Source organism: Phasianus colchicus, chromosome 12 (assembly GCF_987193195.1).
Source record: "Phasianus colchicus chromosome 12, bPhaCol1.hap1.1, whole genome shotgun sequence".
NCBI classification, from domain to species: Eukaryota; Metazoa; Chordata; class Aves; order Galliformes; family Phasianidae; genus Phasianus; species Phasianus colchicus.
The window spans coordinates 20503352-20528354 of NC_143447.1; the positions used below are offsets into that span (position 1 = coordinate 20503352).

Consider the following 25003-nt stretch of genomic DNA (forward strand, 5'->3'; position numbering starts at 1 on the left):
ACTGGGTCTTCATGGGGCTCCTCACCTCCAGGAGCGAAGGCAAGAAGAATTTGTCAGCATCAAGCGGCAGGTCGTCCTCTGCATGGCGGAGCTGGAGCACAGCCCTGACACCAGCTTCGAGCGGGACGTGGTGTGTGAGGATGAGGAGGCCTTCTGTTTGTCCACAGATAACATCGCTAACCTCCAGAGCCTGCTGCAGCAGGTACGTTGGCACACTGAGCTGGCCCTGCCGTGACTAACGGCACTGCAGAGGCTGCCTGGCAGCACGCCGTAAAGGTTGTTCTGTCTGTAGCAAGCCCTTGTGTTAGCATGCACTTCTAGAAGCTTTTGCTTGGAAATGTTGGGGGATGAGAGAGGGGTGTGACAGCTGCAGTCTGTGAGCAGCCTCCTTGCATCCCTCAGCGCCAGGCTGTGGCAGTGCTGAACTCACACTTTCCCTCTGCAGCTGGAAGCACGGCGGGCACTGAATGAAGCCATGTGTGCAGAGCTGCGCTCCAGAATCACTGAGCTTTGGGAAAGGCTGCAGGTACCTGAGGAGGAGAGACAGTCTTTTGCAGTGCACATGACTGGATCCAAAGCGAAAACCAGGGAAGCTGTAAGAACCATCTGATGCCATTTGGCAGTGGGAGGGAAAGGGTGGGGCAGCTCTGGGTTTCACACTTGTTTGCTCATCTGGAGTGGAAGAGCAGCTTCCAGCAGTCAGGCATAATGTGAGCAGACTAAATCCTGCCTTCAAGCTCTGTGAAAGCTGGGAGTTGGTGCTGGTGGTTGGCTTGCCCAGAGATGGCTTATGCAGAAGTTGAATTGCGTTCTGCTCTTCTATGCTTTTTCTTTTCTGAGTCTGTGCTGTGGTTGTGTTGGCAGTTGAAGCTGGAAGTAGGCCGTCTGGAGGAGCTGAAGCTGCAGAACATGAAGTCCGTGGTTCAGGCGATCCGCGCAGAGCTGGCTGAATACTGGGACAAATGCTTCTACAGCCAGGAGCAGAGGGACGCCTTCAGTCCCTATTACGATGGTGGGTGGTGGCTCTTCCTGTAACTGACTCCCTTGAGGGAGCTGCAGCAGGCCTGCTGCCAAAAAGGGCTGCTGAGTGGCGCGGGGATCCTGGCTGCTTCCTGAGCGTGCTGCTTTGTCTCTCCAGAGGATTATACAGAGGCCTTGCTCCAGCTCCATGATATTGAGGTGGAGAAGGTGAAAAGCTACTACAGAACACACAAGGAGCTGTTTGAGGCTGTTCAGAAATGGGAGGAGAACTGGAAGCTGTTTCTGGAACTGGAGGTATTGGGTAGTGCTACATCTCTGGGCTGTGCATAGGGGTTGGTGAGGGAATGGGATGCTGTGCCTGGAGCGCCAGTGTGACCCAAGATGCAGAGCTTGTGCAGGTGTTGCACCACTAAGGTGACTTCCTCCAGGGCCCATGGGAGTGCTGGGCAGTGAGGCTGGGCCCCATCTCATTATCTCCTGACTTTTCTGTGCTAGAGGAAAACAGCTGACCCCAGCCGCTTCTCCAACCGCGGGGGGAGCCTGCTGAAAGAAGAGAAGCAGCGAGTAAAACTGCAGAAGACTCTTTCCAAGGTGGGTACAGACCTGGAGAAGAAGCTGTAGTCCTGAATAGGCACATGTAACACTGACCAGGGAGAAGCACAGCACTTGGAGCTCCAGCCAGGGCTGTCTCTGGGCAGGGAGCTGCCCACGTCCAGGATGACAGCTCCTACACTGCCCTCCTGTCCTGAGCAGCTGCAGGAGGAGCTGGAGAGCAGGATCCAGGCCTGGGAGCAGGAGCGTGAGGAGCCTTTCCTGGTGAAGGGACAGCAGTTCATGGAGTATGTGACAGAGCAGTGGCAGCTGTATCACATGGAGAAAGAGAAGGAGAAACAGGAGCGGGTGAGTACAGAGCTGAATGTGCTATCCTGGCCTGGCTGTTGATAGGGAGAGCAGTTGCCAGCTCCCTAGGGCAGAGGGGCTCTTCGTGCTCTTTTCTGGCTCTGTGTGTGGTCACCTTCTTCAAACAGCAGGGCAGGTGGCTGCCTGCATCTGTGTTGAGCCCCAGCAGCTGCAGACCTATAGTGTTTGCACCTGTCCTTCCCCTGGCACTGAGCATTGAAGTAGAAGTTCTGTGGCGCTGTGCAGCCAGCTGCGTGCTGCTCCTCTGCTCAGACTAATGAGTGTAGATCTTTCAAACAGCACCTGAAGAAAAGCCGCCAGATTGAGACAGAGATGATGTATGGGAGCACCCCAAGGACTCCTATCAAGCGCCGAGTGCTTGGTCCCCACACGCCTGGCAAAGTAAGGAAGGTAAACTGTCTGTGTTGGGCATGGAGTGCTTAGCTGAGACCCTACCAGGGCTTGAGCTAGGCAAGTGCTGTGAGAATAGTGATGTTTAGAGCCCTCCCTCTGACTTAGCCTCACAGTGATGCCAGAAGGGCCCAGGCTTATTGCAGCAGCAGCAGCATAAAAGAATCTTATACTGTAAATGGGTACAGGGAGGGGGCTGTGGGCACCTCTGTTCTCTGTGGGGACGATGGGAACTGTTGCCCTGCACTGGAGCCAGTGCTTCTACCGTGGTTTTCCTGGTGTGGAGCATCCCCTAGTTTCCTCCCCACATTCTGTATGCTCTGTTTTCCTCCAGCTCAATGGCACTTCCCTCTCCACTGCCACTCCCAACAGCACCATTCGTTCAGCTTTTGGGGCAACTCTCTTCCATTCACCAACGTCTCGGCTACCACCCTCTGGAGGGAAGGTGAGAGGCTTTATGGAGCATCCCTGCTCACAGGGTGGGTTGGTGCAGCCCTGCTGTGTCACACTGCTGTATGACACTGCCAGGCCAGGTTGCACTCAGCTCCCACCTCCTGGGCTACAGAGGCTGCTCTGTTGGTGGCTGCTCTGCTGGACAGCCATACTGCTGGTACGATGTTTGGGGATCAATACTGCCCAAATTAAAAGGAGAATGGTAGCATGCAGGAAATCTTCCTCCAACCCAGATTTCTGGTGTTTCTGGGCCTTAGACCTAAAATGCAGGACTTTAGGAGCTTGAAGTGCAGGACAGCAGCCACAAGTCCTGCACTGCTGCACTGCCCTCAGCTCACACATCTGCCTCCTGCTCCACAGCTTGGCCAGGTGCGGACCCCCATCTGCGTGGCTGCGAAGCCCCCCCGGCCCGGACACAGGGAGTGGAACAAGGAGAACCTGTCACAGCTGAACGGAACCACCCTGAGCGGTGGGTGCAGCCCCGCAGCCCCTGCCCAGCGTAACCACAGCGTTAATTCTGTTGCCAGCACCTATTCTGAGTTTGCGGTAATTCACCTCTTCTGAACGTGCCTCCCCTCACTGGGCTGCACCCGGGCTGTGCTTCCTGCTCCTCACAGAGCACCGCAGGGCCACCGCTGTGCACAGCCCAACCTCTGCTCTGCGCAGAGCGGCTGCTCCTGCCAGCACCCACGGCACCAGCTGCTGACTCCGTGACAGGAGTTTCAATTGAAGTTTGGTGACCGAGGCCAAGCACTGCTCCATCGTGTGCAGGCCCTGAGCAGCCCAGTGGGGATCTGATATTTACAGGAGGACGGTGATGCCTGGCTCCCGCCTGCCCCCTGCAGGAGCAAAGCCGTGCCTTTGACACGGTCCCGTTGTGCCAGGCCTCCTGCATTGCCCTGCTGTAGTAATGCAGCCATCCTCCAGACCTGGGTCTGCTCCCAGCTGCTTAGCAAAGAACCTCCGTGTGGTTTGAAGCAATGCGTCATGGAGGGCGTGCCCCATTCCAGCTCAGAGGCCTGGGTAGCTGGCAGCAGCAGCACTCTGCCACTGTACTAACAGTTAACTGAAAGAAGGGAGGGTGGGAGCCTTTTCCTGCAGCCTGCGTGGCTTCATCAGTGCATGTGCTGTGCTCTCAGCCCATGGGGAGGGATCCCTGTGCAATTTGTTCTGTGGGCATGAGGTGTGCTGGGTGAGCAGAGGCTCCCAGGGCCACAGAGGTAGATGATCTCTGCTGTAGGATGGAGCTTTGCTGCCTAGAGGCCTCTGCCCTTCAGGCTTTCATGTCCAAGCACTAACCTCGTCTGCTTCGTACAGATGTAAGCATCGCTCCCCATGGCAGCTGAGCAAGTGCTGGAGCTGCCCTGACATCAAGCCCTGCTCCCATGCATGTGTGCTGCTCCTGCTGGGCAGAGGCAGGGTCCTGCAGAGCTCCCTTCTGTAGCTGCATGCTGCTGTCTGTGCCCACCCCTGCCTGTGCTCCTGCTTCCCCTCCCTGCAGCTAAGGGACACGTGGTTGGAGCTGAGAGCTGCCCAAGACCAGCACTGTGTGCTGCCAGCTGCAGGAGGGAGGAGTCCATCTCCTCACCTGGAGCTCTTTGGGCAGCACTATGTACCACTGCTTCTGGGATGCTCCCAGTTCTCCCAGCTACTGAGAGCAAATCCTCCTGTCTCCTAAAGCAAGAGGGCAGAGGGCTTTGTCTTCTCAAACAAACAAGCAGCAGCTTTGTCTCCATGGCCCTTGGCACAGCTGCCCTTTCCCACCCCTCATCCCTCTCTCTGCTTCTTGTATCCACAGCGTGAACTCTCAAAGGCCTCCAGGTGTGATACCAGCTCCCGCATCCTCAACTCCACCACCACCAATGCCTTCTGCTGAGGTGCTGCCTTGGGCTCCAGTTGTAGTCGTAGTGAGTCATTGTTCTGGCAGCTTCTGGCCCCAGGGGCCGCTGCTCTCAGTTTAACTTTTAGTGAGCACCCCTGCCAGCCTGGCTCTGCAGTGTGGGGGGTTCCCACCTGCGAGGGCAGCAGCTGAAAGGGACACTTTTAAAATTTTGTTTTTATTTGGGGAACTCTTGCAGATATTTGTGATTAAAGATTTAAGATTTAAAGACTGTGGAGGTAGTGTAGCAGTGGGTGCTGCAGCCTGGTGGGGTGGTGGTATGAGGGCGCAGGGCTCTGCCTTGCTGAGTGCTCTGGGACAGACAGGACCAAGCACAGATAACTTTTTCTCCCCCCTGCCCCCAGTGCCTGTAGCTATTATTGTCTCCCAGGGCCTTCCTCTGTCACCATCACCTCAGCTGTGTTTCAGCCAAGGCTTGCTTTAGCTGAGATTTCCCTTGCACTCACACGAGCCTGCAGCCTGGCCCCAGCATATCATCTCTCCTCACAAGGCAGTGTAGGCACCTGTGTCCTGCAACTGCCCTGTGCTCCTAGAGCTCATCACACTGCTTCCCTGCATCCTCTGCCCTTCCTGAAACCTGGGCAGGTCAGGGCTGGAGGCACAGTCCCAGAAGCTACTTGAGCTGTGGTAGGACCAAAGCCAACAGCCTCCAGTGCTGTCCCTTCCCCTGTTCTGCTCCAGCTGTATTCAGCAGTAAAACATGCTGGTTGGTAGTTTGCACCTTTCTTAGCTCGGTCCTTGATCATGACTAATTTGCACCTTGTTATCACTACAGCCCCCCACCTGCTGTTACTTACAGCCGAAGTTCTATCTCCTTACTCTGTAACTGTATATACTGTTATATGAGAATAATGCTTATCTGTATATATAGCCACTGCTGTTCGTGTGTTTGTTGGGATGACCAAAATCTCTGTTCTCAGAGCCACAGAGGGGGCAGAGTGAGGGCTGGGCACTTCCCCCTCCCCTCTTGGCACTCTAGGGTCCGGGCTAGACAGGAGCCATCCTTTGTAAGCACCATGAAGCACTACTGCCGCTGTTACAAACAAATAAGATTTAATAAATATGTTCATTCTGCGTCATCTTCAGCAGCAGCGCCTCTCCAGCCTGGGCTGCAATAGGCAGCAGCACCACCCCAGCACTGAGGTCAGGGATGGGGGCTGAGCTCCCCCTGGCAGCTCCCAAGCTTAGTCCCAGCTTGCAGGGCTGTGCTGGGCGGGTGGGAGCCCCGCGCCCCTCCCTGCTGCAGGACGCAGACATAGGTGTTCCAGGGCCCACACACCACCTCCTGTGCCCACAGCCCCTCAGCCCAGAGCTGCTCCACACGCCGTGGGTGGTCACAGCTGGCACGGTCCCCGTGCCCGAGCTGCCCGTATTTACCTGCGGACAGAGCAGTGCACGCTGGGGCCTGGTGGGGGGATGCACCCCTGGGACAGCACCCCAAACCAACCCCTATATAAGCAATAAAGTAATGAAACCAAAGGCAGCGCTTACCCCAGCCCCACGTGTACAACTCTCCGCCTCCTGCAATCAGGACAGTGCCATCAGCCCCCAGCCTGGGGCTGCAGGACCCCCCACCCTCCCTCCATCCCTGGGCACTCACGTGTGACTGCAGCCGTGTGCCGTGAACCGCAGCTCACTGCAGCCACCGCCGGCTCCAAAGGGAGGTCCAGCAGGGCCGGGAAGGCCTGGATGGAGATGAAGGCAGGGCCCAGCGACTCCCCAGGCAGCGGTGGATCCTCAGGCCCTGTGCAGAGCACTGCTCAGCCTCACAGATGAGCCCAGCACTGCTGCAGCCCCCCGCTGTCCTCACCTGCACCCATGTCCTCATCCTCTGCCTGCTCTTCTGCCACCGTCCGGGAGGGCAGCCCCAGCTGGCCCGACTCGTTCCAGCCCCACATGTAGAGGTCTCCGCCATCTGCAGAGGATGTATGCTGGTCAGGGCACAGCAGGAGCTGCCCCTCCGTGTCCCCGGGCAGCACCGAGCCCCTCACCGCTGACACAGGCCGAGTGCCACCCGCCGGCTGCCACCGCCCTCATGGGCACACCACCCAGAGCCTCCACCAGCCGCGGCTGCTGCTCGGATTCCAGGCTGCCGTGGCCGAGCTGCCCATGCCTGTGGGGAGACACACGGACAGACAGAAGGGCACAGACAGACGCCCCCCCCACTACCCCTCGCCCCGTCCTGCTGCCCCTCTGCAGCTGTGTGAAGCTCAGTCCTAAGGGGCTGCACAGTGCAGTAGTTCTATACAACCCAATGACGTGTGACACGGTGTTAAAGCAAGCCCTGAGGTTACACATCACTCCCTGCTCACACTGCTGCTGTCTGAGCTTCGGTCACAGCGCCGGCTCAGCACAGCCGCCCCTTCAGCCCCTTCAGTCCCCAGGTACAGACCTGGAAGGGGGGGAATTTCCTGAAGGGCTGAGTTTGGGCTCAGCTGGAAGCAGCGCTGGCCAGCAGGCAGCTGAAGGCAGCAGTGCCAAGCACAGTGCCAGCACACAGCTGCAGTCACACAGCACACGGCGTACAGCAAAGCAGCAGTGGCTGTGATAGTCACAGCTGTTGCTGAAGCAGAAAGGGCTTTACTAAACCAAGAAGTCCATCTGGAGAGAAGGGTTGGTGTTGCAATCAGAAAAATCAATGAGGTGGAAGGGCAATACAGGAGTGTAGTAGCAAAGGGACTAATGGAATGGTGTTACAAAGAAAAAGGAAAGTGCTCACCCATTCCTGTTCCTGCGGGTCTGGGCTCACGAGGAAAACTCCACCAGGGAGGGATCTCCAACCAGACATCCTTCCCCAGTGGCAGTCAGCCCTTAAATGAGGTCTAAGAGAGGTGCAGCCATGCTGCACCACTTCCTGTCTCACAGCTGAACTGCCTTCACCTGTGCTCCCAGGGCTGACCGGTCCTTTCCCCAGGTGCTCAATCAGTGGGTCAGGCCCTGACTCAACAGTTACCATACAGGTAGGGAAAAAGGAGGGACCAGATTTGGGTGAAGGCTGCTGAGGGCAGCGCTGTCAGCCCCACACCCACACAGCTGCAGCTGCCCAGGCCCAGCACAGCTCCGGGCACAGCTGGGGAGCCTCACCGCCCTCTGAAATACACAAACCATGTGCAGAAACTTTTCCTTTTATGGGAAGGAAACAACAATGCTAATATCCATAAATGCAGCACCACTGAGCTAACTCTGTCTGCTATGACAACCGCTGCCTATGACAACAGCCACCAAACTGCTCTGAACAGAGGGCGTGAAACCAAACGCAGCTGCACCGACCCCGAGTGCTGCAGGAGGAGCCGCTCCTGTTGGCACCGTGCTGCTCCATGCCGAGAATCATCCGCATCGGCTTTGTCTCGTGTAAGCAGCAAAGAGACCAACAAACGAACCTTCCCACAGCGTGGCTGGGGGCCGCAGCAGCACCCCGAGCCCAGCACGGGCAGCGCTCCCCCAGAGCCACGCCGGGCCCCCAACGGGGCACTCAGAGTCTGCAGGGCGCAACGAAGAACCGAGACCGAAGTTACTCATTGCAGTCAGTGTTTATGTGTAGCAGCAGCACGAGGAACAGCGGGAGCTCGGGTTGCTAACAGGTGCGCCTACCGCTCAGCCGGCTCCCTAAGCAGCGATCGCGTCGTTATCTGACAGCGCTGAATAACCCACAGCCACCACGGAGCCCCGAACCCACGCAGCTCCGTCACACCTCCGCCCCGCAGCCCCGCTCACCTGCCGCCTCCCCAGCCGTACACCTCCCCGGCCGCTCCCAGCCCCACGACGTGTTCGTGTCCCAACGCCAACGCGCGGAGCCGCAGCGCTCCGGGCAGCGCCGCGTAGAAGGGCGGCCGCGGGGCCACGAAGCCGTCCGGCAGCAGCGGCAGCGCGGGGCGCGATCCCGGCGGCAGCGCTCGGCTCCACGCGGGCTCCCCCCGCAGCTCTCCCCGCAGCAGCGCCGCGCGGGGCCACGCCTCGACCGCCGCCCCCCGCAGCAGCACCGCGTGCGTCTCCGACGGCAGCGCCGCCTCGCAGTCCTCGGGCAGCGACCGCCGCCGCCCCGCGCTCAGCACCTCCAGCCCGGAGCCTGCGGGAGCGGCGGGGTCAGCGGTGCGGGGGGGTCCGAATCCCGCTGGGAACCGAGCGGCGCCGCGGAGGAGGCTCGGGGCCGGGGGGGCTCACCCGTCTCCAGCACCGCGTAGCTCCACGCGGGCCGCACGCGGCGGATGCCGTCGCCGCTCGGCTCCAGGCGGTGCCGCCCCGGCCCCGCGTCCCCCGCCGCCTCCTCGGCGCTGAGGCCGAACACGAACCAGAAGCGGCGCTGAACCGCCATGGCAGGGGGAGGCGGGCGGAAGGGAGCGGGCGGGGCCGAAGGGACGGGAGGCGGAGCCGTCGTTAAAGAGCAGCTTTAGTGCGCCGTGCGGGGCCGCAGCTCGGGTAAGGCACAGGCGGTGGCGCAGGCGGCGGTGCGGCTGCGGCCCCAGCGTTGCGGTGTGTCACCCGCCACAGGCGGAGTGCGGAGCCGAGCGGCCCCGAGCAGCGCGGAGAGCCCGAAAGGGGCGGCATCACTGCTGGCGCGGGCTGGGCTCGATGAGGCCGTACGCCACAGCCCGCTCCAGGCTCTCCTGGGCCGCCTGCGCCACTCGGGGTTTGTCCTTGTCCTTGGCCAGCACCGACAGGATCTCCAGCATCTCGCTGGCGATGAGCTGCTCGGCCACCTCCCGCGCCGCCGCCATCATATTCATCACCACCACGGCCCCGCGGTGCTGCAGCTCGGCGCTGGGGCTCAGCAGCAGCGCCTGCAGGATCTCCAGCCAGTGCACCGTCTGTGGGCACGGCGTGACGCGCTCAGACAGCGGGACCCCCGCCCCGAGGCGTAGGGCAGAGGCCCCCCCGCGGGCAGCCCGGGGCACGGCCCCCACAGCTGCAGCTGCCCAGGGGGCGCACACAGGCAGCCCCTACACTCACCACCTGCGGGATCCTCTTGCAGACGGGGGGGTGCAGTGCTGTCAGCATGGCCAGCGTCCCCGAGGCCGCCCGCCGCAGCTTCTCGTCCTCCTCCCCGCTGTACAGAACCATCAGCTTCAGGCGGTCGCTGCCTTCGTCCAGGAACAGCTCCTGCACCTGTGGGCGAGGTGGGGGGCTCGCAGTGCAGTGCAGCACAGGGTGGGCTGCACGCCCTCGGCCGAGACGGCCCTCACCTCCTTGCTCATGGCCATGTTGCACATGCACTCAGTAGCAGCCAGGCGGATCAGCTCGTGCTCCTCAAACATGTATCCCTCGATCATGGGCACAGCCCTCTCCTTCAGGATCTTCTGCCTGTGGCAAGGCAGCAGTGAGCACCTCCCGCCCTGCGCTGTCCCCGGGCCCCCTCCTCCCAGCCAGAACAGCCCATCCCCTGCCCCACACCCATACCGCAGCCGCTCACTGATGCCAGCCAGGTTGGTCAGTGCCATCAGCCCCTCAAAGTTCTCCAGTCCTGAGCGCTGGAGGTGCAGCAGGCTGACGAGGGGCCGGACCACCTCGTAGATCTGTGGAAGACAGCAGCACAGGGCTCAAACCCTTCCCCTTACAGAGCAGGAGCTGAGCGCAGTAGAAAGACAGAGGAGCTCACACAACCAGGCCTAGGCAGTTAGGCCGCTATGGAGACCACTGTGCCTCCTCAGCCCAATGCCCTCCCCTGGCAGACACATGCCTATCTGCAACAGCAGCATCAGCAGCAAGGCTCCATCGCAGCCCCTTTCGCCTGCTGCTGCCCTGCAATACTCCGACCATCCCTTGGGCAAGTACATTCTCCAGCCCACAGCCGTGACACCGACCCGCTCTCCAGGGAATGCCATCTCAGGGTTGGAGGTGATGGTGATCTTTGCCAGGGCCTGAGCTGCCTTGGTCTGCCCTACTTCGGTGCCCTCCAGGGACAGCGGGATGAGAGCCTGCAGATGGAGATGTATCAGCCAGGTCACAGCAGCCTCAGCTGTCCCCAGGCTCATGTATAAGCTCCAGACCTCCCATAAAGCAGGCCAGGGGCACCATAGATACCATCAGCTCACCTTTCCTCCTCCCTGTGCGACCACACCACCTCGGTCCTCTGCCTCCGCCACCAGGGCCAAGAACACCCTGCAGACAGGGCAACAGTAGTTGGAACTGAGGACCTGCCATGCTGAGTCCCAGCACCACCCAGTGACTGACAGTGAGCCCAGGCAGTACTGGATGCCCACACCCCCTCCTGCTCCCAAAAGCCTGGGTTCACCAGAAGCACCAAGCCTGCAGGCAGGGCAAAACTTAAGGCAGCTCCCACCATGCCCTCCCCATACCTGGAGATCAGCTCCCGGCAGGAGTTAGTCAGTGCTGGGTTCTCACTCTTCACCACACAGGCCAGAGCAGACACCACACCAGCCGTCAGCAACTTCCGCACGCGTCGCTTCACAAAGTCTGGCTTGTCCTGTCCCGGAGCCAGGACCACCACTCACTTTGGAACCAGCACACAACTTGCCACTGCTGCTGATACCTGACCATGCTGCCACCTCCCCAAAGGCATCGAGGCGGTACCTTCAGACACCTCAATCCCACCCACACATTTTCCTGTGGGGCTGTGGGTCCCCACAGCTCCTGAGACCAGTCACCAGCCATGCTCCCTCACCTTGGGGTGCTGCTCTGGAATGTGCTGTTTGGCATACTTGGCCAGCTCCAGCATCTGTGGGTCTGGCTCCTCGTGGTCGTAGCTGTTGGTGCAGTTCACCAGCGTGGAAGCAACAGCATAGAGAACACTCCTATCTTCTGACTGCAATGGTAACCGAGCGCTGATTGCAGCCATGGCAGAGGACATACGTGGGCTTGAGCCCAGTCAGCAGCACCAGGCCTCTCCACACACCACAGCCACAGCCCCACAACTCTCTCCAGCAGGAGGGGCAGGTGGGCATGTTCCTCCAGCACCAGCATTCCCCCAACCCAGGACCCCGGCCATAGTGCTCAGCACTCACCTTTGTCAGCTGAAACATGGCCTGCATTGCTGCCTTGTCCTCTACAAACTCCTCCTTGACGTCAGCATCAAATGTGAGGTAAGCCAGGCCCTCCACAGCCCAGCGCCGTGTGCCGGCATCAATTGCCTCATTGCACAGCCACCTGCAAGATGGCCCCCCGTCAGTCCTTGCTGCAGACACCCACCCAGCTCCTGCTCCCATCACACCCACAGTTCTCAGCACTCACTTGCGGCACTGCTTGGCTAATTTCATCGTGGAGCCCTCAGCAAACTGCTTCATGCTGAAGTCAGTGCCTCCAGCAGATCCCAGCTTGCACAGTCCCTGTGGCCAGAAGCAGAGTGTCAGAGCAGGAAAGGCCGTGATGTCCCAGACACACCTGTAAGAGCCCCCAACCAGTAACAAGATGGCAGCAAAGCCCAGCCCCACCCAACAGCTCGGTGCAGCCACTCCTCCTGCCCCGCTGTGCTCACCACCAGTGCACGGATGCGGATGCTGTCCCTCTCACTGTGCTTGTAGATCTCCTTGAGCAGGCTGACCCCATTGGCAGTGATGAAGGAGGCACGCTTGGCCTTGTCAGCTGCGTGGATCAGAGCCTCCACTGCTACCAGCTGGTGGGCCTCGCGGACGGAAGCACAGAGGGACAGTATGCTGTCCATGATCCCTTCCAGCTCCAGCACCCTGTTCCCAGCTTCCGAGGGGCCCTGCAGCAGGCACGACACTGTCTGGATGGCCCGCAGCTTCCCAGCCAGCTCCTGCCCCTCGAACCAGCTCCTGCAGTGGAAGAACATTCAGAAGGACAAGGCTGATCCCGAACACTGCCTCCAGCCCCTTGCAGCCCTGCCCTGATAGACCCCAAGCTCTGCAGGTCTCTGGTGGTCTGCACTCTACTTTCTGCAGTAAAAGCTAGAAGTCCAGAAATAGGAGTGCTGTGACTTACAGTGGAGACAGAAACAGCAGCAAAAAGCTCCCGACTGAGAAGGACTCAGTCCTATGCAGCCCCAGGGAATCCCAGGCTCACCTCACGTAGTCCTCACACAGGTGGTGGAAGTTCTCCCTCTCAGCATCGCATTTCAGGTCATCATAAAGCTTACTCAGAAGGACCGAGGCGCTCATCCGGCTGTTCTCTGTCACGGGCAGGCTGCCCGGAGCCCCACACACAGTGCTTCCCACCTCCAGGATCTTCTTCAGGCCTAGGAGCACCTAGAGCTCAGGTGCCTGATGAGGCACAAAGAGGGGTGCGCAGGTGCCTTGCAGAACCAAAGCACGCAGCACCACGAGGCACAGGGGAGTGGTGCCCCAGTGAGATGCTGCGGCCTGTTTCACTCACCCTGGTCGATCACCCAGAGGCTCATGCTGTTGTTGATATCCTTTGGTGACTTCCTGGGTACCACCTTGATGAGCAAGTTAAGGGCATTGTCGCGGCCATGAGCAGAGGCTCCTTCCAGAGATAGCAGCTCCAGGAGGTCCTTGATCAGCACTTTCTGTTCTTTGGAGGAATCTTCCAGGAGAGACAGTGCCAGCAGTCAGTGCCCTGCACACAGGCCTCACCCCATCACAGTAAGGCTGGCAAGTCACGCTGTCAGGACACGGGGCTCCTGATCCCCATCTCAAGGTCATATTTATCCAGGCCCAGTGGAAGGGAGCTGCAGCAATGTAAGCAGCAGGACAAAGCTCCCTTAGTCCTACCTGCACCACATCAGCTAGCTGGGGCAGCAGGCACTCACCCAGCACCACTGCATCCTCCTTGCCACGGAAGTCCTTCTGCATCCCCTCCTTCAGAGAATCGAACATCACATGCAAGAGATTGCAGGCAGCCAAAGAAACCTGCTCATGCTCCACACCCAGCACTGCTGAAAGACGCGAGGACCCCAGCTCTGTCAAGATGGCCATGGACTGTAGGTGGAAGCAGAGGCATTTTCTGGAGATTGGGGAAACTCTGGCACTCCCCAGCACCTTATCATCTGTTACAGCTCAAGCCTGGCAAGTAACAAATCAAAGCTCCACCACTCAGCAGGGCTGTGGCCTGACACAGGCAGCAATGTTCCCTGGCCTGACAAACTTCACAGCCTTCCCAGTATGGACATCCCCTGCTCCAGGACTCCTCACACAGAGAGCTGGGCTCTGGTGTAACCTACCCGGGAACGGTGCCCAGAGCACAGCCCCACCAGGGTGCGCAGGGCCGCCAGCATCAAGTCAGCCTTGGCTGTGTCAAGCAGCTGCGTCAGGAGCCGCACACCATCGCTCTGGAATATTTTCTCTGCTCCAGCCTCTTCTCGTGCCAGTACAATCAGGTTCTGCGCAGCCTGCAAAAGGAGAGGTGCATTTGGGTCACCAGCCCACCAGAACAGAGCTCCCTGCACACAGGGAACTCACCAGCAGGGAGCCCACAGGGCAGCCAAAGCAGCCACAAGCACCCAATCACCACTCCCAGTCTCCAAGGATGGCATTCTGCTGGCAGGAAGCCCAACCTCCATAGGACAGAAAAGTTCAGCCAGCAGCGCTGACCTGAGAGTACAGTTCTTTCCACCCAAGCCACCTTGTGTGTCCTGGAGTTCAGACCTTTTGCTTCTTGTCCACATCCTTTTCTTGGGGATCCAGCAAAATCTGAAACATCTGTTCCACCTTCGAGTCCGTACAGGACATGGTCTTCATCTGAGACAGATTGGGAAGAGCAGCTCAGCCCTTGCTGCTCCCTTGAATCTACTGCACCCAGAGGGAACACAGCAGCCTTCACACCATCCATTCCTCACCTTCTCATGCATGCTGCTACCCAAGGCACGCAGGGCCTCCTGGAAGGCCTTGTTCTTGGGCTCCAGGCTCACACATCTCTGCAGATCGCTGACAGCCTGGTCCAAACGGCCCAACTTCTGCAGTGCCTGACTCCGACGAAACAGTGCCTTCATGTCCCGGCCATCGGCTTCAATGGCTGCAGAGGAGTGAAGGAGCTGTCACAGAGCCCTCGCACTGCTCCAGCCCGCCCCAGTGAGCAGCACGTGAAAGGTGGTCCCCAGCCACACCTGACAGTACCTTTAGATGCATCTGCCTCTGCCTTGGCATAATCCTCCTACAAAAAGAGTCAGTGAAATCTCGGCACATTGCCCATGGCGGCTGCACTCAGCCCCACCTGCTGTGCCCACTGCTTCGGAAAGGAGCAAGGAAACAGCCACGGAGTTTAGGGATGGAAACAACGCCACGGACGACTGGAAAGCAGCACAGCGGTGTGCCCCGTCCCTCCCAGAGCACAGCCCACGCAGGGTCCCCAGGGGTCCCTATCGCCTCGACACTTCTTGAGCCCCTACCCGAGCCCCTGCACCGCACTCTGCCCCACAGGCAGCTCCTCGACAGGAAACCAGAGATCCGGGGCTGCCCGAGGAGCAGACCCAGGGTCCCCGCAGCCCCTGACACAAACAGCAGCTCGCTGTGGGCAGAACATCAGCCACCAGCAGGGCCGGGAGAAAAGAGGCGCAGAGGGAAGATGGCCCGTCCCGGAGACCGCCGGGCAGCGCTGCACGGAGCCGAGCCCCCCCGCCCCGCAGGCAGCTCCCCGCCCTCCCGCTCTCACCAGTTTCAGGTAACACGCGGCGCGGTTGCGGTGCAGCACGGCGCGCTCCGGCTCGGCCTGGCAGAGGCTCAGCGCCCGCGTGTAGGCGGCGAGGGCCGCGCCGTGATCCCCGGCCTGGAACAGTGCGTTGCCGCGCTCCCGGAGCTGCCCCGCCGTCACCTGCCGAGGCACCGGACGGCATAAGGCAGAGTCCGAGGCCCGGCCGGAGCCCGACGAGGCCCCCCGGCGGCCCCGTTCCCCCGCGCGGCCCGGCGCTCCCCCACCTCCTCCTCCATCTCGCCGCTCTCGCCACTCCCGTGACGTCACCGCCCATCGCCGGAGGAACCCGCACGGCGACTCCGCGTCACGTGACCGAGGGCGTCGGCGGAGGTGTGGCGAGGGAGGGCCTGCAGCGCCCCCCTACGGCCCGGCGGTGCAGTCGCCGGCCACGTGCGGCCTCCCCCCCATGACCCCGCGCGCGACCTGCCGTGACCCCGCGCGCCTCTCCGTGCCCCCCACTCCCGAGAGGCCCACGTGTGCCCCCACCCCGCTGCCCCCCCCTGGTCCCCCCATCCCCTCGTCCCCCCCTCCCTCCCTGCGCCCCTTTTCTGCCCTCCCCCACCCCGCATTGGGCACCGGGACCCTACGCCGCCCCGCCGGCAGCGCGTGGTGCCGCGGGGCGGGGGGAGCGGCAGGGCGGGCAGCGGGCACGGGGCAGGCGGCGGCCGAGGGCGCAGCGCCGGGCGCGGTAGAAGCGGGCGAGGTCCAGGGCCATGAGGAGCAGCACGAGCAGCCCGTAGAGCCCCACGAAGGGCAGCGCCAGGGGGTGCCTGCGGGGCGGGGGCGATCAGCGCCGGGCGCTCCTCGGTGCCACCGCCCCGCAGCCCCGTCACCGCAGCCCCGCTCACCGCAGCAGGCCGGGCGCGGGCAGCTCGCTGATGTTGAGCCCGGTGAGCGCCTCCACGCCCAGCCGTGAGCAGCAGCCCTTGAGGGCGCGCGGGCCGGGCCGGCAGCAGTAGCGGTGCGTGGCCGGGTCCGTCAGGCGCGGGCAGTAGAAGCCGGGGTGGTAGCGGCCGTCAGGGCCCACGTAGCCCTCGCACAGGTGCAGGTTCTGCAGTGAGGCTGCGGTGGCAGCAGCGGGGCCGGGGTCACGGCACCTGTGTGCGCTCACGCGGCAGGGGGCAGCCCCGGCCCCGCTCCGGTTCCCCCAGCTCTTTCCACCCCGCGTGTGGCCCGGGACCAGCCTCTGCACGAGGTCGCGGGTGCCCCGGGCGCCGACCGTCCTCCCCCGGCCCTGACCGGCACCAACCCTGGCAATTCTGTGATTCTGTGATGGGGAGCACCCAGGAGATGCAGCCCAGGAGCAAGGCGGGGGATGAGCGGCTCCTGCGCCCACCTCGCGAGGCGGGCAAAAGGCCATACCTGTCCCAAAGATGCCAGGAGCTGCAGCGAGGAGCAGGAGCCCACCCAGCATCTTCCCTGCCATACTGGGGCGAGGCAGCTGAGGCAGAAACCGCAGCCCTTCCTGCGCCCGCCTCCAGCGCGGCCCATCAGGAGCCTCGCAACCATTAGAGCCTGCACTTAGTGCCCTGCTCCACAGGGACGGTGGGCAGGAGGCGGGAGCATCGCTAATGAGCTTCTTAGGGCTGTGCAAGGGGCCGCGGGCACCGTGCCCACCCTGCAGCGGGACACAGAGTCCGATCCGTGCCTGTCAGGCACTTGGCCCTGCTGGGCTCCCGGTGTCACGGCTGAGGGCTGCGGGCTGGGCAGTGCTGCAGGGCGGTGGGCACGCTGTGCCACAGCCTCAGGCAGCAGGGCAGCCTACCCCCGGGTCCCCGCCAGCCGTGCCGCTAGCTGGGCTCTGACAGAGCTGCTGCTGGGTGCCCGTGGATGGGCAGGACCAGCCTCCTGGCATCACCCCAGCTGCACCCCGTGGCCAGAGCCCTAAGCTGTGTGCCCAATAGCCCCTCATCCTGTGGCTCTGCACCCCATGCAGGTCATGTACTGAGTGGTGTGGTGCAAAATGAGGAGCTCAGCCAGCACCAGCTCCTTGCCCGGCCTTCCTTGAGGGCACCACAGCCCTCCCCACCAGCACCCCGGCAATAATAATCAGCCCCAGAGGGGGCACAGCATGCAGCATCCACAGCAACGGCACACAGTGCAGCTTACTGCAGCCTCAGAGGCCCCATGGAACAGGTGGGTTTGGCACTGCCACCGGTATGCAGGAGCAAGGCCTGGCCCCCTCCCCACAGAGCACCGCTTCCACTCACCAGCCCCACTGGTGTGAGAAGCACAGACCAGACGCAGGCCAGGGTTCTTGGAAACAGACTCATATTTCCTACAAGCTCCAGGTGAGCTCAGGTTCCAGTCCACAGCGCCTGCCTGGCTCCTGGTACCTGCGTGTTGCTGTGCTGTGGTAGCCAGGCTCCAGGTGGGCACCATCCAGGCAGCTGTGCAAACACAGCAGAGTAGAGTCCATCATGCTGACCCACTGTCACCCTTCTCCTCTCATAGTAGTGCCCAGCCCATGCCCTCTGTGCCCAGAATCCAGTAGCCTCTGTGCAGCCCTGCCACAGCAGTTCATTGAAATCTATCTGAGAACACAGAACTAATAAATAAGAAGGCAGTAGCCTTTGCAGGTCTGGCACCTCCTGCTGAGCACCAATCGCCTGCTGTGGGCCGTGTAGCTAGGTCTCTGTGGGCTGTGCTGGCACTGCTGCTCCCACGCCGTGCAGCCACTCTGCTCCCATCCCACTCTGACAGGCACTACCCCAAGCGGATGCGGAAAGTGGCAATTTCCATGGGATGCAGCTGGATGTTGGTGCTGTTGGAGGCTGTGCCCAGCGGGTACATCAGGGTCAGCGACGTGGGCTGCAGGGAGCCCAGCTCCAGCCCCTGGAACAGGCTGCCCAGTGCCAGCTACGGAGAGACGAGTGGAGTGCTGATGATAAGCAGGATGGGGAAGCCCCACACCATGCCTACCAGCGGCTGCCCATCCCCTCAGCACCCAGGGCACCATGTTGACCCTGCCCAGGCTCTGCCCTTCCTCATTGCAGAATGTAGTGCCCATACAAGGCTCCAGACCCCTGCTGTGCATCCTGCAGTTCTGCTTGGGCAAGGGGCAGAGCTGGTTGGGTGCTGCAGCGTGGGACCTCTGAACAGCCACCAGTTCTGGGATGTTGGTGCTAAGGGTCTGAAGGCCTCTCCTGCCCCTATCCTGGCTTGGCTAGAGAACAGCATGCTTGCAGCAAGCACAGCAGAGCACCCCAGAGCATCTCCTACCTGGCCCTGGCTGGTGGTGCAGTTAAATCCCAGATTCTTGGCCTCCAGACTGCAGTCAAAGCCTTTGCGGTGCAGAATCAGGGCCGCCTCTGCCGAGGGCAGCGAGTCGTCCTGCAGGAGCAGGGAAAAGGCACGACACTGGGCAGCAACGCCCCGAGGGTCACCCGTCCTCACGCAGCACAGGGCCACGACTCACCTCTGCCTGCAGCGTCCGCAGGTTGAGGATGTGGAAGTCGCAGGGGAGGGTTGTGGAGAGGGATGCGAAGGAGCGCAGGGCTGGCAGGGCTGGCTGCTGAGCCACCGGCAGGACCAGGGCCTCGGCATTCAGATGCATGGAGGTGAGGTGGCTCAGCAGCGAGGGGAAGCTGACCGGGCGGCCGTCCTGTACCTGAAAGAAGCAAAGTCAGTACTGGCAGGGCGGCTGCAGCGCCGGGGCCGCGGGGCCTCCAGCTCCTTCGAGAACTGGCACCAGGCACCCAGACCCCCCGCCATGCACAGCCTCTCCCTCCTCGTCACCCAAATGGCCGCACACCGTGCAGCCTGATGGTCGGACTACGGACCGCTATGGGCCTGGCTAGGCTAGTGGCTAGCAGCTAGTGCACGAGACTGGGAGCAACGGCGAGGCCGGGCCGGCCGTTACCTTGCCGGTCCTGGCGCCAGGGAAGCCCAAGGCTTTAAGCACGGAAGCCAGTTTGGAAAAGAAGCCGGAGCTCTGAACGGGTGAAAGGGTGCAAGGATGGAGAGCAACGAGGTACAGGATGAGAACACCATGATGAGCAGTGTGATGACAGCATGCCCCCGCAGCAGGACAGCCATCCCACCCCCGCCCCCAGCTCACACCCTGGGCACGGCCCCATCCCCTGCAGCCATCCACACGCTGGTGCCCATGAGTTCCACACCACCATGGGCTCTGAGCGACACTGCCCAACTCCACACCCTGCCCATGCACCTTGTTGGCACTGCTGCGGCGCTCCAGGAGGAGGCGGAACCGGTTGCAGGTCCGCTTGTTGTCTTTCAGCCCTTGGCCCAGGCCTCGGTTGTCATCCTGCATGAGGCGCCGGTCCAGGATCACCTCCAGCTGGCCTGCAAAGCCATGCTCCGGCTCAGCACCGGCCGGCCACCCTGGCCGGCCCCAGTAACCCCACAGCCCTGCCTCACCACTGCCCAGGCTGGAGACCCCCAGGGCCTGGGCTGTGTGCAGCGTCAGGCGGCTCTGCATGTCCTGGATGTAGGCCATGGTGGGCATGGGGTAGAAGTTGGCCTGCAGCGGCAGCTTCTGCTGGTACCTGCGGGGCTGGATCTGCCGAGGGATGGGGTCAGGGGGCTCAGCAGCAGAGCACCGTCCCCGTGGGCAACTCCATCCCTCCCCAGCCTGCTGGCACACCTGGAAGCCGTTGAGGTCAGTGAAGAAGGTGTCGTCGCTCTCGATGTTGGTGCTGAAGCGCATGGCCAGCTCCTTGTTGACATGGTCACGGATGTCCACCAGGCATGACACGTCCAGGGACAGCCCCTCCACCCCTGCGGGCAGCAGTGAGGGTGGGCCCCGTGGGCAGAATCACCCCATGCCCCAGACCTCCTTGCACAGCCCCACATCATCTCACCTGGCACATTGTAGAGTCGCACCACGGTCTGGACATGCTGGTAGTAACTGGAGACCTCAGAGAAGAGCGGACCTTCCGTCACTCGCACAATGGGGGGGTCCTTGGGGGTGTAGGGCTGTGGGGAAGGAGGGCTGTGCTGAGTCTGCTGCTCCAGGATTATCTCACAGCTGTGGGCACAACTGCCAGCCACGCTCCCCAGGGAGCTCCATACCTTGGCCTCGCCATCAGGCAGGAAGAGATAGGCTCCGCTTTTGTCCTTGGAAGTCCGGGTGCCGTAGATGAAGAACTCAGTGCTCACCCGCTGCTCCCGCTCCTCCCCAGCGCAGCGGAGGCTCTGCAGGATGAAGGTGGCACGGCAATGAGCTGCCCTCACATGAGGCAGCGCTGAGGCACCCACCCTCTTTCAATCCCTGGACCTGCACCCACCTGCAGCAGGCCTGAGCTCCCCGAGAAGCAGCTACGCAGGTGCTGGCTCTCCAGGCAGAAGTCATCAGGGGCGGCCGGGAAGACCTGCACGGGGACAGCCTCCTGCTTGCGCACAGTCACGTCCCGGCCGTGCAGGTACAGACGCACAGAGGACTGCGGCGTGGTGTGGCCGTCAAAGGACTTCTGTAGCTGCAGCACACGCAGCCCCAGCGCAGGCAGGCGGGCGAGGATGGAGAGCTGCGGGCAGCAGGAGCCCTGAGCCAGCAGCTCCACGGAGGGCACTCGAGTGCTGCTGCTGGCAGGGCAGAGCCCATGGCAGCAGTGGGCAGCAGGGCACCCCCTACCTGGTAGACATCAGGCACTGCATCGGTGGCAGAGCTCCAGTGTGCAGAGAGCTGGGCAGGCAGCGGCTGCCCATCCTCAGACAGCACACGCACGTGTGGAGAGCTCACCAGCAGAGGCACCAGGCTCAGGCGTTCCTGCTCCAGTGGGTTGAACACCACCAGGAATCTGTGGGATGGGGTTGCACGGGGATGGCCACACTCAGCTCATGGCATCCCATGTGCCCCATGCTCTGCAGCACCCAGCAGTGCCATACGCTCATAAACCCCAACCATAAGACCCAACTTCAGGCAGCAGGACTCAGCCCTACCGTGGCGAGGCATCCAGTTTGACAACCGTTCTTTCCGGGAGTGAGTCCTGATTGAGGCGCGTGTCATCCTGAGGAGAGGTGTGAGTCAGAACCAGGGTGTCCCTATGAGCCCAGACTGGCTCAGGGATGTGACACCTCCCCAGAGCCCCCAGCCCTCATCTGGCAGGTAGCGCAGCTCACCGCACTGAGGAAAGGTGTTGCAGGGTCATAGCGGTACGTGTCCTTGTCTCCCAGCACCAGGTAATGTGCAGCATTGATGATTACACGCTTTAGGTTGGTGAGGGAATGCAGCAGCCTGGGGCACAGCACTGTGCAGAGTGAGCCACAACCCGCGGGCCCTCATACCCATACCCACGCCCAGCCCCAGGCCCACTGTCTCCTGCCCAAGACAGACCCTGGGGCCATGCCCTGCCACCCGCACGCACCGCACTCCATAGTCAACCACCACGGCCTCCTTGGCGGTGCCGGTGATGGCATCGTGGTGCTGGAAGAGCCCCAGGTTGCGGCGGGCGCTGCTCAGTAGGCTGTAGTCGGACAGTGGATAGCGGCTGTCAGCGCCAGCGTGGCGAGCGTGGGCCAATGCCAGGCTGAACAGGAGCTCTGCCCCCCTGTGCAGAGACAGTGTCACCCCCAGCCCTGCCCTGGTACCAGCTCCCCCCCGACCCGCTGTGACCCCTCACCGGAGGTGTGCCTCCAGCACGCGGTCCAGACTCTTGTAGAAGGGCCGGGAGGTGTAGTAGCCAGTCCAGTAGTGGTCCTCCCGGTCCGCGTAGGAGAAGAAATCCCCACTCAGCACGGGGAATCCGGGCGGCCTCATCCCCGGCACAATGCCCGCCTTCTTGTACAGGGCATCAAAGTAGTCAGACAGCGTCCCAAACTGCGCCTGCGGGACGGCACGCAGCTCTGAGCGTGATGCAGAGCTGCGGGGGATCCTCCCACTGCCCACCCCCCCTGCATTCCCCACCACATTGCTCCCCAGCGCTGCTCCCTGGGCCGCCCGGCCCTCCTGCACCTGCCTGCACGTGGAGCTGGGGCTGGGCGTTGAGGAAGTCAAAGATGCGCTGGTAGTTGAGGAACTGAGCGTCCCACTCCTGCGGTTTGTCATAGCGGAAATCGTCTCCCAGGGGCACCAGCAGCACTTTGCTGCGGTACAGCTTGGACTTCTTGCGGTACTGGTCCAGCAGGAGCTGAGCTCTGCCGTGGGGTCAGGGCATGAGGCTGGCTGCCGGCAGGAGGTGCTGCTCAGCGCTGCTCAGCCCTGCATTCACAGCACTCACCGCTCCGCCACGTTGGCCTCAGTGATGGCGCGGGGCGGCACCTTCCAGGGACAGTTGATGCGGCCGCCTGGTAGGCGCTTAAAGTCGAACTGGCAGCAGATTTTGGGGTCTGGCCCGCAGGTGTGGGGCACATCATAGCTGTAGAACGGCATCATGTGGCAGAAGATGTCAGTGCTGGAGTCGGGGTCTGCAGGACCAAGGGCAGACAAGCATCAGCAATGGCTCTCCCTCTGCTGTCTCCCAGCAGAGGACCCAGAACACACGGAGTCTGTGGGGGCACAGCAGATGTGGCACACAAGATCTGCCGGTGGCTCATTCAGGTGTCACCACGGGGCTGTTCCGCAGAGCAAAACCACTGAGTAGCAGAGCCTCTGCTGCCCTGCACTCCACTCCCCAGCCCCGTGGGACAGCGGTCAGCAGCTTTTCCCAGCTGCGACCACTCCTGCAGGTCCCCCTCCCACGGCCACCTCCCCAGCAGCCCCTCACCCCATGTCTGTCTCCACATGAACTCCAGGTTCTGGGTGGCAGCAAAGTGCTTCTTGATGGCATAGTGCACGCGCTGGATGACCATGCCTGTCAGGTTGGAGCGCTTCAACAGGTACGGCATGGTGGAGCTGTACCCAAAGGGGTCGACAGCCCAGCCCGAGCGCGGTGTCACACCTAGGGAACAGGGACCATCAGCACCCCTCATGGACAGTTCCCCCCAGCACCCCACTCCTCCGGTCCTGCATCCTGCTCAGCTCTCACCAATGTTCTTCTCCAGCCACTGGTGCCCCTCAATTAGCTGGTCGATCATGGCAAAGTAGTGGGAATTCGCCTCGTCGGGCATCACCCAGCCACCCGTCACCATCTCCAGCTGCCCATTTCCCACCAGCCTGCAAAGGACACCCAGGGACACGGTCAGCACTGCAGTGAGCCATGGCAGAGCCCTCCTCTGGGCACGGACAGGGAGTGTGGGCCCTACCTCCTCACTGCAGCCCGCTTCTGGGCACTGATGTTATCCCACCACTTGGAGAAGAAGGAGATCTCAGACCAGATGAAGCGTCGGCGGGGGTCCTCCTGCATCTTCAACACCATGCTGTTGAGGATGTGCTGCGTCTGGTCATAGTAGTACTTGTCAAAGGTCTTGATCCAGCCTGCCAGCACAAGGGGGTGATCACAGGGGCTTATCAGGCATGGCAGGAGCTGGGACGGCTCCTCCCCTCCGTCCGCTTTCGCCCCACTTCTCACCGGGGTCATTGTGGGAGTGCGGCACCACGAACACCTGCAGGGGCTCAGTGTCCCACTCGTTGGGCTCGTAGGTGATGTCGAAGCCCTGCTTCCAAACACCGCCGTCCTGGTTGTCGAATGGCAGCAGGGAGTAAACGGCCAGCATCTGCCGGGGAAGAGAGCTCAGGATGGACCACAGCCCCCCAGCGGCGCGCAGCCGCCGGGCTCCTCTCTCCCCGCACGGAGCGCTGCGGAGCCCTCCCAAGGCCCTCACCTGCAGGTCGGGGCCCTCGCCTTTGGCCCCCAGGGCAAACTGGCAGTCCTGCGGGGACACGGCGAGGAAGCTGGGGCGGCTCTCGGGGGGCAGCGCCCAGGAGCCGTTGTCGCGACGGGGCGGTGCGGGCTGCCCGTCGGCGTGCGCCGTCAGCTCCAGCACCGAGTCCTTGATGTGGCTGATGATCTCGTGGTTCTCCTCCAGCAGCTGCTCCAGCTGCTCGATGCGGTTCTGCAGCACCGAGATCTGGCTCTGGGGACGCGGGCGCTGCGGTCAGCGCGGTGCTTTGCCCCGGGGCTCCCGGCCCGCACGATCCCCGCAGCGGCGGAGCCCCGACCCGCGCGATCCCCGCGCGATCCCCGCCCGCCCCGCAGCCGCTCACCCGGGGGAAGTTCCCCCCGCTCTGGTGGCGCGCGGGGTCGTGCTGCACGCGGTCCAGCATCAGGTAGAGGGAGAAGACGGCCACGCAGAAGATGGCAGCTCCACACACTGTCACCTGCTTCTTCAGCTTCATCCCGCAGCGCCGCGGGGCACACCTGGTGCGGGCGGAGGGCGCAGGGGCAGCCCCAGCTCCGGACGCGTCCGCCGCGCCGTACCCGCGGCCCCGCCCGCCGGGACCCCCCGGTGCCGCCACCCCCTCCCCCGCCCGTGCCCTTTGCGTCCCGCTCAGTCTGATCCGGGGTATTTATAGCGGCTGACGCCGCGCCGAAGGCAGAACGCGGCCCCCGTTCAGGGCCGGCCCTCAGCCGCGGTGGGGGGGACGGGGAGCGGGGGGAGCCGGGGGCTGCGCCGGGGGAGCCGGGGGGTCGGGGGGGCCGGGGCCGTGCGGCCCGCAGCAGGGCCGGGGCCGGGAGAGGGGGCGGGCGGAGCGGGAGTCCCGCAGCCCCGGCGCGGGGACGGAGCGGAAGGGCGGGGGGCGGCCCGCGGGGGGCCGTGCCGGGCCGGAGCCGTGCGGCGCGGTTCCCCCCCTCCGCCCCGCGCTTACCCTGCGCGGCTCCGCGGCCCGGCCCCGTCCTCACATCCCGCCCGGCCTCCGCCGGCTGCCGCGGCCGCGATGGGCCAAACCCCGCCCGCCGCTCCGCCCACCCGCCCGCCGGGACGCGGCGCTGCGGCCCCGACGGCACCGGAGCTCGGGGC

At 62.6% G+C, this 25003-nt stretch overlaps 4 protein-coding genes and 1 pseudogene across 10 annotated transcripts in view; 1 reads left to right on the plus strand and 4 right to left on the minus strand.

The window, feature by feature from the left end:
* PRC1 (protein regulator of cytokinesis 1) overlaps nt 1-5658 on the plus strand; it is a 6790-nt gene extending 1132 nt beyond the window's left edge. Inside the window, exons 5-14 of one of the 3 annotated variants that reach the window (XM_031587966.2) lie at nt 32-202; nt 446-595; nt 865-1012; nt 1139-1275; nt 1477-1572; nt 1735-1881; nt 2182-2283; nt 2627-2737; nt 3106-3291; nt 4544-5658. In XM_031587966.2, the coding sequence (XP_031443826.1) occupies nt 32-202; nt 446-595; nt 865-1012; nt 1139-1275; nt 1477-1572; nt 1735-1881; nt 2182-2283; nt 2627-2737; nt 3106-3291; nt 4544-4621 (1326 nt within the window). In that variant the 3' untranslated portion in view covers nt 4622-5658. Of the gene's footprint in view, nt 1-31; nt 203-445; nt 596-864; nt 1013-1138; nt 1276-1476; nt 1573-1734; nt 1882-2181; nt 2293-2626; nt 2738-3105; nt 3292-4543 lie in introns of all 3 variants that reach the window. The other 2 variants (XM_031587965.2, XM_031587967.2) reach the window with 2 other exon arrangements.
* On the minus strand, nt 32-8957 carry RCCD1 (RCC1 domain containing 1). Of its 2 annotated transcripts, none has more exons than XM_031587969.2 (7): nt 8807-8957; nt 8360-8711; nt 6637-6758; nt 6456-6560; nt 6246-6389; nt 6137-6166; nt 32-6022 (listed from the first exon to the last, which is right to left on the minus strand). In XM_031587969.2, exons 1-7 carry the CDS (start codon nt 8955-8957, stop codon nt 5790-5792), a joined length of 1137 nt encoding a protein of 378 aa, XP_031443829.1. In that variant the 3' UTR covers nt 32-5789. The 2 variants fall into 2 exon arrangements, with proteins under 2 accessions (XP_031443829.1, XP_031443828.1); XM_031587968.2 differs by having other exon boundaries at nt 6246-6401.
* Nucleotides 8958-9014: 57 nt separating this feature from the next.
* On the minus strand, nt 9015-15568 carry UNC45A (unc-45 myosin chaperone A). Its single transcript, XM_031587956.2, has 20 exons — nt 15430-15568; nt 15167-15325; nt 14632-14668; nt 14355-14530; nt 14164-14256; nt 13740-13907; nt 13329-13497; nt 12932-13102; nt 12623-12794; nt 12075-12375; nt 11831-11925; nt 11605-11746; nt 11265-11405; nt 10939-11066; nt 10675-10741; nt 10444-10557; nt 10040-10155; nt 9826-9943; nt 9593-9748; nt 9015-9450 (listed from the first exon to the last, which is right to left on the minus strand). Exons 1-20 carry the CDS (start codon nt 15439-15441, stop codon nt 9190-9192), a joined length of 2796 nt encoding a protein of 931 aa, XP_031443816.2. The 5' UTR covers nt 15442-15568; the 3' UTR covers nt 9015-9189.
* A 220-nt stretch (nt 15569-15788) lies between these two features.
* Nucleotides 15789-16696, minus strand: LOC116225531 (protein shisa-like-1; annotated as a pseudogene). The gene is made up of 3 exons (XR_016470503.1): nt 16568-16696; nt 16054-16267; nt 15789-15975 (listed from the first exon to the last, which is right to left on the minus strand). The product of XR_016470503.1 is annotated as a protein shisa-like-1 (transcript).
* A 763-nt stretch (nt 16697-17459) lies between these two features.
* On the minus strand, nt 17460-24944 carry MAN2A2 (mannosidase alpha class 2A member 2). 3 transcript variants are annotated; one of them, XM_090149235.1, is made up of 23 exons: nt 24852-24944; nt 24249-24402; nt 23867-24118; nt 23614-23758; nt 23348-23519; nt 23131-23258; nt 22870-23043; nt 22384-22570; nt 22123-22300; nt 21787-21989; nt 21532-21630; nt 21287-21401; nt 21107-21174; nt 20799-20964; nt 20455-20691; nt 20240-20362; nt 20029-20143; nt 19812-19945; nt 19586-19727; nt 19377-19510; nt 18624-18815; nt 18428-18538; nt 17460-18064 (listed from the first exon to the last, which is right to left on the minus strand). In XM_090149235.1, the coding sequence occupies exons 2-23, from the start codon at nt 24378-24380 to the stop codon at nt 17912-17914; spliced, it is 3360 nt and encodes a 1119-aa protein (XP_090005361.1). In that variant the 5' UTR covers nt 24381-24402; nt 24852-24944; the 3' UTR covers nt 17460-17911. The 3 variants fall into 3 exon arrangements, with proteins under 3 accessions (XP_090005361.1, XP_031443814.2, XP_090005362.1); XM_031587954.2 differs by having other exon boundaries at nt 21532-21714; XM_090149236.1 differs by lacking the exon at nt 24852-24944 and adding an exon at nt 19068-19139 and having other exon boundaries at nt 19347-19510; nt 21532-21714; nt 24249-24633.
* Between the last annotated feature and the right edge of the window lie 59 nt (nt 24945-25003).